We start from the raw sequence: 12,931 nt of genomic DNA on the forward strand, positions 1-12,931 counted from the left end.
CTCCTCACAAATTCTTCCAGCCTCAGAGAGTGCGAAGCTCCACACAATTCAAATATACAGCTCCCCCTGGGAGTGCGAAGCTCCACAATACCCCCTGAGCACTTGCCTGTGCAACGGAGGTAATGAGAAGCCAAGGTAGAATAAACAGGGAGCAGAAAACAAAAAAAAAAAAAAAGGAAAACAAAAAAAAAAAGGAAAAAAAAGAAAAGAAAAAGAAAAACCCCTAGCAGACAAAACCGAAGATAGCTGCTAGGGAAAAGCTAATCCACAAATGTGGAAGTAGCCCTGTCAGTCACAAGTAGAAGAATCAAGCAGTCCAAGGTCTAAAGTCCAAAAAACTATTAGAAGTGAGAAAAAGATGATTAAAGCCAGAGATACAGTCCCACACGCCTGTCCTGTCTGAAGGACTGAGTCAAAAGCTGGAAGCCCCTAGTAACAGGGGCGGGACTTAAAGACTATGACAGACTCAGTCCTTCAATCTGAACAGAAGAGTGAAACCCATCCCATCCTGGCTGCTGTCTCCACCCACAATGGAGAACAGTGAGTATGGTAGGATATTAATCTAATTGGTTCAGTGCCTTATTTATATAAAGTGGTTAAAAAGGCCAAAATTAATCAGATGATAATTTCTGCACTATATAAACATTGTGGCCCTTTTAACCTCTTATTTCCATAGTATATTATTTCATATCTCTCATGTCCACAATCTGTGTGGGGGAGTTGTCTGAAGGGAACTTTTTTTCTAATCACATTGTCTAAAGTATGCAAAGGAACTCTTGAGAAGCCTGATAAATTTTGTTTCAAAATGTTTTAGACAACAATTGAACTGTCATAAGCCAGACAAGATGCAGTTGGTTTGGAGAAAGATTGGCGAAGATTTGGTGGTGGTGGGGGACTCCACTTTGCCCTATGTGAAGCATGAGATTGATTCTAATATGCTTTGGGGTTGTGTGGAAATTATTCTTATTACTATTATTTGTTAAATTTATTTGCCGCCTATCTTGGCATGGGGCTAGTAGCAAAAGAAATACTATACATATGAAAGAATTCAACTAAATATGAATATATTCTAGAAACTGATATCTGAAAGTCAGTGAAGAAATTGAACTGAAAAGAGGTAGATATTTCAGCAAGGCAACAGTTTGAAACCAAATCAACCATGAAGTATATTAGAGTAAAGAAAGATAACGGTTTTGGAATAGCTTTCATAGTCCCCAGGCTTGAATATAATTGAAAATGTTTCAGACATGCAGAGTATGCAAGGAAAGCTAAGAATATTTCTGATCTAGAAGAGTTCTACAAAGAAGAGTGAGAAAAATTCCAAAAGCAGAAAAAGAAAGACTCTTATCTGACTATAGAAAATGTTTGCAACTTTTTTTTCTGTCCAAGGAGGTATTACAAAGCAGTGATTAGAAGGATGTCTAAACATCTGCACTTAATAATATATTCAGAGTTTTTTTATTAATAAACTGTAAACAACTGTATACAAATAATTAGTGTGTATTCAGATTTGCAAAAATATATGTTTAATATTGCAGTTTTCTGTTCACTCAGGATTCATTGAAATGTTCAGTTTGCATAGGGGTGTGTAATGCTTGTATGCAATAATAGATACATTATAATTCTGCAAATAAACACTAGGATCTAGACCAAGTTTTATGGTGCGCTACAATATTTCCATATTATCCGGGACTCAAGCATTAGCTTATTTAAAACATCCTGTCAATATAAGACCTCGCTGAAGTTTATTTTATGTTGACTTAAAACAAACTTAGTATTGTAATATATTTTATGAATTATTTCTCCCTCTTATTATTAATTCATTTACTTAGATGGTGTATACATCAATTATGACCACAATTGATCCCACATTTTCTTTTGCCAAGCGAGACAGGTATTAAGTGAGTTTTGTCCCATTTTATGACCTTTCTTGCCACAGTTGTTAAGTGAATCACTGTAAAGTTGGTAACATGGTTGTTAAGTGAACCTGGTTTCCCCATTGACTTTGTTTGTCCCAAGGGCGCAAAAAGTGATCAGATGACCCTGGGACGCTGCAACCCTCATAAATATGAGTCATTTGCCAAATTTTGCTGAATTTTGATTATGTGACCATGGACATGCTGCAACAGTTGTAGTGTGAAAAATGGTCATAAGTCACTTTTTTCAGTACCGTTGTAACTTCAAATGCTCACTAAGGGAGGACTCCTTATATATGAATCTGTTCAGAGTTTTAGAAAGAAGCAGAGCTCTGCTTTAATGAGGCAATATAACAGTCAAAAGATAGAGGAAACAAAGAGAAGTGCAAATTTGAGCAAGTTTTAATTTGGCTTGGATTGAGGCCTTAGCATTTATTCCAGTGATGGGAGGCTAAAACATATGAAGAATGATTGCAGGAATTGGGTATGTCTAGTGTTCCAAAATCTGAGGGGCTCCCATAAAGAAGAGGGGATCAACCTATTCTCCAAAGCACCTGAAGGCAGAACAAGAAGCAACAGATGGAAACTAATCAAGGAGAGAAGCAACCTAGAACTGAGGAGATATTTCCTGACAGAGCAATTAATCGGTGGAAAAGCTTGCCTCCAGAAGTTGTGGGTGCTCCAACAATGGAGGTTTTTGAGAAGAGATTGGACAACCACTTGTCTGAAATGGTATAGGGATTCGTGCTTGAGCAGGGGACTGGACTAGAAGACCTCCAAGGTCCCTTCCAACTCTTGTTACTCTGTTAAGGTGAGCTTTATAAGAAATAAAAAATTAACATTTTTGCTCATGCTTTGGTATCATAAATGGTGCCACAAAATTAAAGATTGAGTTAGGGAAAAAAATTATATTGGATCAAGCTAGTAGGAAAAGTCCCAAAGGTGCTTTTTCTAAAGGCAACTGGCCGTTGTTTTTCCTTGAAGATGTTTTGCTTCTCATCTATATGGAACTGAAGAAGCTTCTTGGATGAGAAGTGAAATGTCTTCAAGGAAAAATGAATTCCAGTTGCCTTTTGAAAAAGCACCTTTGGGACAACTATGACCTGGATGATTGAGAATCTTCATAGACATTTAGTAGGGGAAGGGGCATGTGAATTATATACATTTTGTTTGATTTATGATTATTTTTCTTAGGAGTTTTTTTTTTTTGATCTAGACACTAAATTCCAAACAACAGAAAATACATGTAGTTATTTTCCATGTGAGGGTATGGGCATCTAGTTAACGAGGGAATTATGGAGCTTGTTTTGGTTTGGGGTAATATTGCTCAGAGAATTTCAAATGGCAAAGATTTGAGTTGATACCTTAGCACAGTGATGGTGAAATTTTTTGGCGTTGCATGCCAAAAGTGCTCGCGCGTGCAGGCACCCATAATATAATGTGCACCCCCATTTGTACATGCGTGCAAAAACCCCTAGCTCCCCTTATGCATGCTCCCAGGATGCGCATGCGCAGTGCAGAGGGTGCATGTGCATGTGCGCAGTGCAGTGCACACATGCACCCTGCACTGCAAGGGTCCCCTGGGCTGTGGGCATCGCTGCGCTGTCTCTGGTGTTCCTCCTGCGTAGCCGCCCCACCACAGAATAGTAGCAGCAGCTGCAGGGGGAAGGGCAAGAGCGACTGACTGGCTCAGGCGCATGGGGCAGCATTTGCTGGCTGGTTGGCCGACTGCCCCACCCGCTGCTCTTTCCCCAGCGTTGACTCAGTTGGCGGTGCAGTAGCAGGCGTGGCGGGGGTTGGGTGAGAGGCCCAACTGTAGGCAGTGCAGCACCCCCACCCGACCCCTGCCGCTGCACTGCCAGCCAAGCTGAGCCGGGCTCTCCAGCCGCTGCAGGGGGAGGCAACGATGGTCACTGGGGAAGGAAACACTCTGGAAACAGGAAGATCATCTTCCTGGAGCACACATGCGCAATGAGCGGCTGCTCTTCCAGTTTCCCGTGCGCATGAAAACCAGCTGGCCGGTGCACTGGAACCCGGAAGAGCAACGGGCGACAGCTCTGCGTGCCCGGAGAAATGGCTCTGCAAGCCACTTCTGGCACACGTGCCATAGGTTCGCCATCACTGCCTTAGCATCTTCTAATTATCATGCAATAATGTTTTAATCATAGAGGTTTATGATCTGAATGAACAATGTTTTCCCCTTTTGTACAGAATTTATGTATACAGAGATCTTCCTTCCACTCATACATTTATAAGGGTTTTAAAATATTTGTACAACAATATACATACTTAGTTTATATCTGTTGTTTTTATTCCCACATAGAAGGTTGAAAACATACAAACTGCCCTGTACTGTAGTACATTTAACGTGAAGGTGGAATTGAAGAAATTAATTTGAATTTGTAGAGATCAACTTTTACTGTGCTTAAATTGCCGTATCAGAGTTCTTTCCAAACTTTCAACATACATTCAATTGTATGTTACTGTAGGTATCATGCTACATTGTATTGCTTTCTAATTACATCACATTTTGTAACTGTTAGAGTAACCATTTCCTTTCTTTGATGTGGACTTCCTTTTTAGTTCATTTAGAAATAACAGGATACTATCATTATGCCTGTAAGGGAAAACAGTACTAGAAAAATATATATTTAAAACTGCACAGAAATAAAACATGCAGGGTAGGAAGACAGAATGATATCCTGAAGGAATTTATGATTGACTCTAACATTGAAGTGAAGCCGATACAGCAGCTGGTTTTTTTGAAGGGTGGGGGAGGCTATAGTCAAATATGTGAACATGTCCCTACAACATCTTAAAAAAAAATCTTTGTTATTTTTTGTATCCTGAAGATAATTTCCTGCATTGGTTATGTGAACAGTCACCTTGACATGATAAGTTTATTTGCTGTTTCTGATATTGGCTGGTGTGGCTTGATTTTGGAAAAAAATCTGCCAAAATTAGAGAGAATGGAATATAAAATTCCCAGCCCCTACAGATGGCAGAATATTTGGTATGTGGAATTTGATATTTTGAAGAATTGGCATAGCGGTGTTATATTTGTTCTTTATTTTGCTATGTAACAAGGCCTTTTACAGAATGTTAGTGTAAATTCCATCAACCCAGATCTGAAATACTGAGATATTGATTTCTTATAAAGATCCGTTAATCATTTTAATCTCTACAGTGACCTCATTAGTATGATTAATTTTATTCCAAATGTTTTGGTCAAATTCACTTTTATTTGCTTCACTAGTTAAGAGAAAATGAACTTCTGATTAGGACATAATTCAGATAATATTTATGGCCTTAGCCTTCCGCGTACATGGTTGCTTACTGGAAGAAAGGACAAAGCCTTTTCCCATTCTGCAGTCAACATTGAAACAGCATTATATTCAAGAACTGATTATGTTGTTCTGATTAAATTATCATTTAATAGCAGTGGCTTAAAAGGATAAAATTATTTTTTCTTGCCATAGACCACAACTCTGAATATGTAGTATTTATTTATTTCATTTTAGTTTTAATCATGTAGACATTTATCTCATTGATGATGCTGTGTGCAATGAGAATAGCTAATATGAAATTAAAGTATGCTGACAGCTATTATTTATCCAGTACTGTATATCAGTAATTCCCCATAATAGTACTGAAAACATTTTTGTTTGTTTACAGTTTTTTTAAAGATAGAACTAAAGTTTAAAATCTTGAAAGGTACGTACTTTGAAAATAAGTTAGACACTGATAACAATGATTCTTTTTTGTGAGTAAAAAACAGACAATGTGCTTTTCAAAGCTTTTTATCAAAAGAACCCTTGTTTTATTGCAGTTTATATAAATGGATAGCTGATATCAAAGGTTATGCAGTACTGACTACAAGTTGCTGGAAGGTCATCGTAAAAATATACCTATCCATTTATGACCTTCTCAGGTGGCTTTTAACAAAGTCAGTGGTGGGAGCTGGATTCACTTAACAGCTGCAGTGATTCGCATAACAGCAATGGCAAAAAAGGTCGTAAAATCAAGCACAACCCACTTAATAACTGCCTTGTTTAGCAGTGGAAATTCTGGTCCCAATTGTGTTGTAAGATGAGAACTACTTGTGTGGTATTTTTAATATTTGTATGATATTTTTGTTGAATGAAACCAAAGAATGAAGGAATCTTTTTGAGTTTCAGTAAATACTCAGAAGTCTAGATACCTAGATGTATTTGTTATTTGAGATAAATGATTGGCAAGTACTGCTTTAATCTTATATAAATGGTTCATAGTTTGAATAGGCACATACAGAATTATGCAAATCTATTTTTATTATATATTTCAGTTTCTAGCATATATTTTATGGACTATATAATCTTGAAAACTAATCATGCTGTCCAGAGTTATGTTTTAAGATAGATGATCATACACATATTATAAACAAACAAACAAATAACAGAATGAATATATTATACTATGCTGATTCACATGTTTTGTCACAAATAGTGCATTCATAAAAGAAATGGAAAGAACTGTATTTTTTGGAGTATAAGACGCACCGGAGTATAAGACGCACCTTAGTTTTTGGGGAAGAAAATAAGAAAAAAGCTGATTGGCGGGTAGATCTTCCTCCCGGAATACCCCCAATCAGCTGTTCCCAGAGGTGAATTTTAGCAACAGGTTTGTTGGTTGTGAGCTCTGTGCCTTGCTTTTTTTTCAGCCCCTGAAACCTCTGTTTCACAGGCTTTTTTTCCTGTCTCTGAAAGCATCCGAAACAGAGTTTCAGAAAATAAGCCTCTGAAGCTCTGTTGGGAGGCTTTTTTTCTGCAACTCTGGAGGCTTTTCTTCTGAAGCTCTGTTTGGAGGCTTTTTTTCTGAAGCTTCATTTCTGATGCTTTTTTCAGCCTCTGAAACCTCCATTTGAGAAGCTGGGCGGGGCTACATTCGGAGTATAAGACGCACCCAGATTTTCACCCTCTTTTTTGGGGGGAAAAGATGCGTCTTATATTCCGAAAAATACGGTACTTCTTCAGAACTTTCCTGAGAGAATTCTCATCTCCAAATATGTTTTAGGAAACAATGTGTCACTTGCACTGCATAACTAGTCCTTGTTTCAGATATTTGTTTTTATTATGTGATGCCATTTTCTTCTCCTTTCTCAAATAATATATGTCTTTTAATAATAAGTCTTTCAAAAATGCCTATAATTGCCATGTTTTAAAGTATTATTCCAAACAGTTCTGAACCTGAGGAGATTTTCTGAGTGAATTTCATAATAGCTTAGTGAATTTCATGATAAATTGATAGGTAATCCTTCTTTTGATCTTGGTGATTGATGATCTCCTCTCCAAACAAAACAACAACAAACAAACAAAAAACCCCTACCCCTCCACCAACTTGAACTAGCCACAGAGAAGGGAAAAGAACTATCACCACACATTGCCCCATGGTCAATGGCTTTGAAAGAAGCTGAAAGATGAAAAGGAGCCAAACATTTGCACCAATGCATCCCAAGCAGATATAGCAATAGCAATAGCACTTATATACCACTTCATAGTAATTTACAGCCCTCTCTAAGCGGTTTACAAAGTCAGCATATTGTCCCCAACAATCTGGGTAATCATTTACCGACCTTGGAAGGATGGAAGGCTAAGTCAACCTTGAGCTGGTGAGACTTCTGCTGGCAGTCAGCAGAAATAGCCTGTGATATTGCATTCTAACCACTGTGCCATCACAGCTCAGAGATTATCTACAAGTGCAACCAATGCCATCTCTATATTGTATCCTAGTTCTGAACCTGGATTGAAAGTTTACTTCCTCCAGGACTCTTTAAAGCTGCCATTTCACCATCTACTCAATAAACTTTTGTAGACTGGACAAAAGTAATCCAGAACTATTGGATCCAGTGACAGCTTTTTATGGACGGGGCATACAATAACTTCCTTCACAGCTAAACAAATGGTTAGGTTAATAATCCCAAAGATCCTGCTTACTTCTTCAGAAGAAATTGGGTATATTAGATGCAAACTGAAGTCATTTGTACATGCCAGGTCAGCTCCCTAATTCATGATCAAATTCAGGATTAGAGTCATGTTATTATATATTAGCCCAGGGCCATCAAGGATCCAGCAGTTGATATGAAGGCTCAATGCTGAAGGCTAGCTAGTGGGACTGACCATTACTCCTAAGAGCATCCAGCTCACAGATTCCCACCATATTTTTCTCTGCCTCTTGATGCCACCAGCTCTCATGGTTGTGGAATCCAATCAATTAACCTCACCCTGCCCAACAGATTGTAAATCTTTCATGGTCCAGAATAAAAAAAAAAAGTCTGGTGAAACAAAATCGGCAAGCAGGAACTTGGGATAAGAAAAGAAGACAAATTGCCAGAGTAGCCATGGGGCCTGGATCAATAACGACTAGTTCCTTGACCCAAATTTGCTCCCCTCACACCAGCTATTTTCTGCCACATCTCTGGTCACAGTGCTATAGAACTGTTGCACCCCAAGTGTCTGAGACCTTCTTGATGCTGGTCAGGCAAGACCACCATGTTTCTCCCAGATAGGAAAAAACAATTTCAAATCTCTTCTACATTAGCAAATGTAGGGTTAGGGACTGGATATCTACCACGATCTGGTAGGCAATCAGCAAAAACCAAATGGTGCAACTGGTAAAGCTACATTCTGGCACTGTGAAATGGCAGATTTCAATGCATCAGTCTTGCTGCATGGTTGCCAATTTAGCTTCCTAGCTGTGAAATACTTCTGGCTATTGCTGCCCATTCCCACTGTACCACTGCTGCCCTCACATATCACATCCAAGCAAGAAACGGTAAGCCTATTCTAATTCTCTATAGTGGCTAGTCACTGCTTCCTCTTCCATTAAGTTGCTTAATGCCCCATCTGTCCAGCATTTACCATAAAAAGAGAAATGCTAACAATGAATCTTACATTTTAAACTATGACTCTCCTTTGTCTCTTATATTGTCTATTATACTTTTATATAAACAATTTGCTTTCTGAAGACTAGAAACCTCTGGATATTATTTCAGAAGGGACATATTTCATCAATGAATTAATAGTGGCTTTAGTATTCATCCTATCTCAAATTCCAGAAACATTTGGAGCACATATTTTAATCCTTTAAAATATTTACAAAATTGTTTTTCATGCCCGATACCATTGTATCTTGAAGTTAGAGGCATGTGATTGGGAAGGTTGGGAAGAAACTGTGATTCTTCTGTGAACTATCTCTCATGTGCTCCTCCTCCAAGAGCAATAAAGTTAGTGTATGTTTAATATTCAGAACAGTAGTCGAGACTTGATCGTGGAAGAAGAAGGGGGCCCCTTGGCCAGTTCCTCTTTCCATCTGCTGCTCCCAGGATCACTTACCATGTGCTTCTTAAGTTCCCTTGAACATCAATAGCAAAGAATGAAATAAATAAATAAATAGCAAAAGAGGAAAAAAATGGCAAAAGTTATTTCAATCCTCTTTTTCAATTTAAGAGGACATATTTGACTTAAACGAAGTATCTTTTTATAATGAAAATAACTGTATGTTTTAATTTCCTTAATAGATTAATTTGGTCAGTGCAAAAAAGATGTGTGAAGAAATACTATTATGCCAAAATAAATTTAATTTGTGGCAGCATGAATATATCTGTCAGGAAAGGTCAGAAAACAGCATAAGAATGATGGGAACTGTTGTTGTAGGGTACAGTAACAGAATCTTGAAAACCTGTCAGAGTTTTTTTCCCCCTGCTGGTTCGTATAACCATGTAGAAAAAATGCAGAGTCTCTTTCTTATGTCCCCCCCTTTCGTAAGACTATGTTGTCGTTTACATTCTCTTTTATTATCTCTTAATGGTTCTGCAAGCGGTTTTTGTATTCCTTCGTTAACTTTATCTCACATTTCTCTACAATATCATTAATTTCATTATGTGATGCAATCAGTGCTTATGTCTGAAAAGAGCTCCAGAAACTCATCGGAATATGTGACAAAGAAGCAGTGCAAAGCATCTGAAAAAATGATTCTGAAGCATAGCGCTTTAATACATTAAGACTGAAATTCCATATGCTTAGAAATACTGTTTATTTAACTTGAAGCCATTCTTACAGCTAGTTTTTCTTCTGTTTACATGTCAGGTTAGTTTTACCTTGAGGTAATCCTGAAGATACTTAGAAGTAGATTTTTATAGGTTAAAAATAGCACTTCGAACTACATCTGCAAACCTATTGGTTTACAGCAAGCTGCAATCACATGATCACCATTTGTGATTTTTGCTAATGGCTTCTGACACTAGAAAAGTTGCTTCCATAAATCACTTCCACTGCTTTTTCTCCTGATGGCTCCACTTTGTACCTCCCCACCCTCCTGCCCACACTCCATAACAAGCACTTGTCCAAACACTATAGTGTGGACCAGGGGTGAAATGCTCCCGGTTTGGACCGGATCGCCCAATCCGGTAGTGATGGCGGCGGGTGGTTTGGAGAACTGGTAGCAAAAATCCCTGCGCCCCCCCAAGCCCAGCTGAGCCACCCAATTATCAGAGGCTGTTTTTTTAACTTTTAAAAGCATTTTTTCTACAACCTCTTCAGCCGAAAAAATGCTTTTAAAAGTAAAAAGAAAAAAAAAGCCTCTGACGATTGTGCGGCTCAGCTGGGATCATCAGAGGCTTTTAAAAGCATTTTTTCTACAACCTCTTCGGCCGAAAAAATGCTTTTAAAAGTAAAAAAAAAAGCCTCTGATCATCGCGTGGCTCAGCTTTTAAAAGCATTTTTTCTACAACCTCTTCAGCCAAAGAGGTTGCAGAAAAAAATGCTTTTAAAAGCCTCTGACGATCCCAGCTAAGTTGCCTGATCATCAGAGGTCTTTAAAAGCATTTTTTACAACCTCTTCGGCTGAAGAGGTTGTAGAAAAAATGCTTTTAAAAGTTAAAAAAAAAAAAAAAGTTGGCCATGCCCACCCAGTCACATTACCTCCACCACCATCAAGCCACACCCACAGAACCGGTAGTAACAAATTTTACATTTCACCATTGGTGTGAACCTGCCTACAGCACTCCCCTGGTGGTGGGTAGCTCCTCCCAGCCTTCCCCATAACACCCACATTCCCCTTCATTCCTTAAACCGGACTCTTGTTCCTGTTTAAGAACCCACATAGTCTGTGAATTATGATGCAGCTGGGACTGCTAGGATTGCCATTGCTAAGCAGTGCCTTAAATGTAACATCACCCTTTATAACTACATCACTTAGCAACAGCAATCCCTGTCCCAATGTTGTAACCTGAGGTTTGGCGTTATAACTCCTTTTAATTGATTCTACCATTTGTTGGAGCTTTTGTACTAAAAGACTGCCTACTATTCAGAGAATTCTGTATATTACTTCTATGGTTTTATTTACTGTAGTTTATCCTTTATATATGAGCTTGTTTTAACATACCCAATTAATTTCTTTTCTAGTGTACCTGTAGAAAAGACATGGTGACAATATCAATGGACATCTTTGTGAGAAAATTTCAGCCAGATAGATACCAACTGTGGAAACAAGGAAAAGATTTATATAATATTGATCATACAAAGCCCACCCCTGAAACCACACCTGAGGTAAAGGCCTGGTTGCAGAGAAGAAAGAAAACGAAGAGATGTTCCAGGTGGTAATAATGTTTTCCACTATTTATAGTTAAACTTAAAATATATGCTTTCATGTTTCAGATATTGTTTTTAGAAGTCTTTTATTTTATTTTAGTCATAGTTAATTTGTGTCTCGTTAAATTTAACGGTGATTTTGGGAGCCAAAAGGTCATATTTCATCATGGACATACTTACTGAATACATATATTGATTTTGAAAAATTGAGCAAGAAAGCATTACTGAAAATTTAATGTTTGGAGGTCTGAGCATTAATATAATATTTAGACTTTTTCTCTTTATGGAGGTATTCTGAAAATGTTGCCAAAAAAACTGCACTGACTTGTCCAGCAATCACTGGAATCAGGGCTAATTTCAAGGCATAAAAAAGAACAAAACAGGAAAATTTTCTAAACAATACTTTTCACCAACAACACACCTACACCCCCCCTACGTATGTATACCTATTATGTGATCAAATAAACATATTTTAATAAGTAAACATTATTTTAACACCCAATATTTATTTTGATGTTTTCTCCCAAGATAAAAATACATAATTTTCTCTTCTACTTGCCTAATATTTTTTTCACAGTTTATGCATTTATATTAAAGTATACCCCCTTTCTATTTATTATTTATTTATTAATTTAATTTGTATACCGCCCTTCTCCCAGAGGGGACTCAGGGCGGTGAACAGCCAAAATTAAAAAAACATACAAATACAAAAGTTAAGATAATTAAAAAGAATTAAATCATTAGCTTCCCAATTTAAAACCCCCAAATCCATAAAATTTAAAATCCCAATTAAAAACCATTTAGGCTAGGCCGGCTTGGTGGAATAAAAACGTTTTCAGGGCTTTACGGAAGGTCCGGAGGTCCGGGATCAATTGTATTCCAGGAGGCAGCTCATTCCATAGGGCGGGTGCCCCCACAGAGAAGGCTCTCCCCCTGGGGGCCGCCAGCCGACATTGCCTGACCGACGGCACCCTGAGGAGGCCCTCTCTGTGCGAGCGAATTGGCCGGTGGGAGGTTATCGGTAGCAGCAGGCAGTCTCGTAAGTCACCCTGGCCCTAAGCCATGGAGCACTTTAAAGATGAGAACCAACACCTTAAAGCGCACCTGGAAGACCACCAGGAGCCAATGCAGCTCGCGCAGGAGAGGTGTTATGTGGGAGCGCCACGTCACTCCCATAATCACCCGCGCGGCCGCATTCTGCACCAGCTGGAGCCTCCGGGTGCTCCTCAAGGGGAGTCCCATGTAGAGAGCGTTGCAGTAGTCCAGGCATGACGTGACTAGGGTATGAGTGACCGTGCACAGGGAGTCCCGATCCAGAAAGGGGCGCAACTGGCGTATCAGGCGAACCTGATAAAAAGCTCCCCTGGCCACGGCCGTCATATGCTCTTC

The 12,931-nt window shown here is 38.7% G+C and overlaps 1 protein-coding gene across 7 annotated transcripts in view; it reads left to right on the forward strand.

Moving 5' to 3' along the window:
* KDM4C (lysine demethylase 4C) overlaps positions 1-12,931 on the forward strand; it is a 230,819-nt gene that overhangs the window by 123,172 nt on the left and 94,716 nt on the right. For all 7 annotated transcript variants that reach the window (XM_087886203.1, XM_060690502.2, XM_087886199.1 and 4 more), the window contains one exon: positions 11,357-11,547. In XM_087886203.1, coding sequence (XP_087742329.1) covers positions 11,357-11,547 — 191 coding nt within the window. The remainder of the gene's footprint in view (positions 1-11,356; positions 11,548-12,931) is intronic.

The sequence above is a fragment of the Pantherophis guttatus genome, chromosome 2 (genome assembly GCF_059756535.1).
Source record: "Pantherophis guttatus breed Tessera chromosome 2, ASM5975653v1, whole genome shotgun sequence".
Classification (NCBI taxonomy): domain Eukaryota; kingdom Metazoa; phylum Chordata; class Lepidosauria; order Squamata; family Colubridae; genus Pantherophis; species Pantherophis guttatus.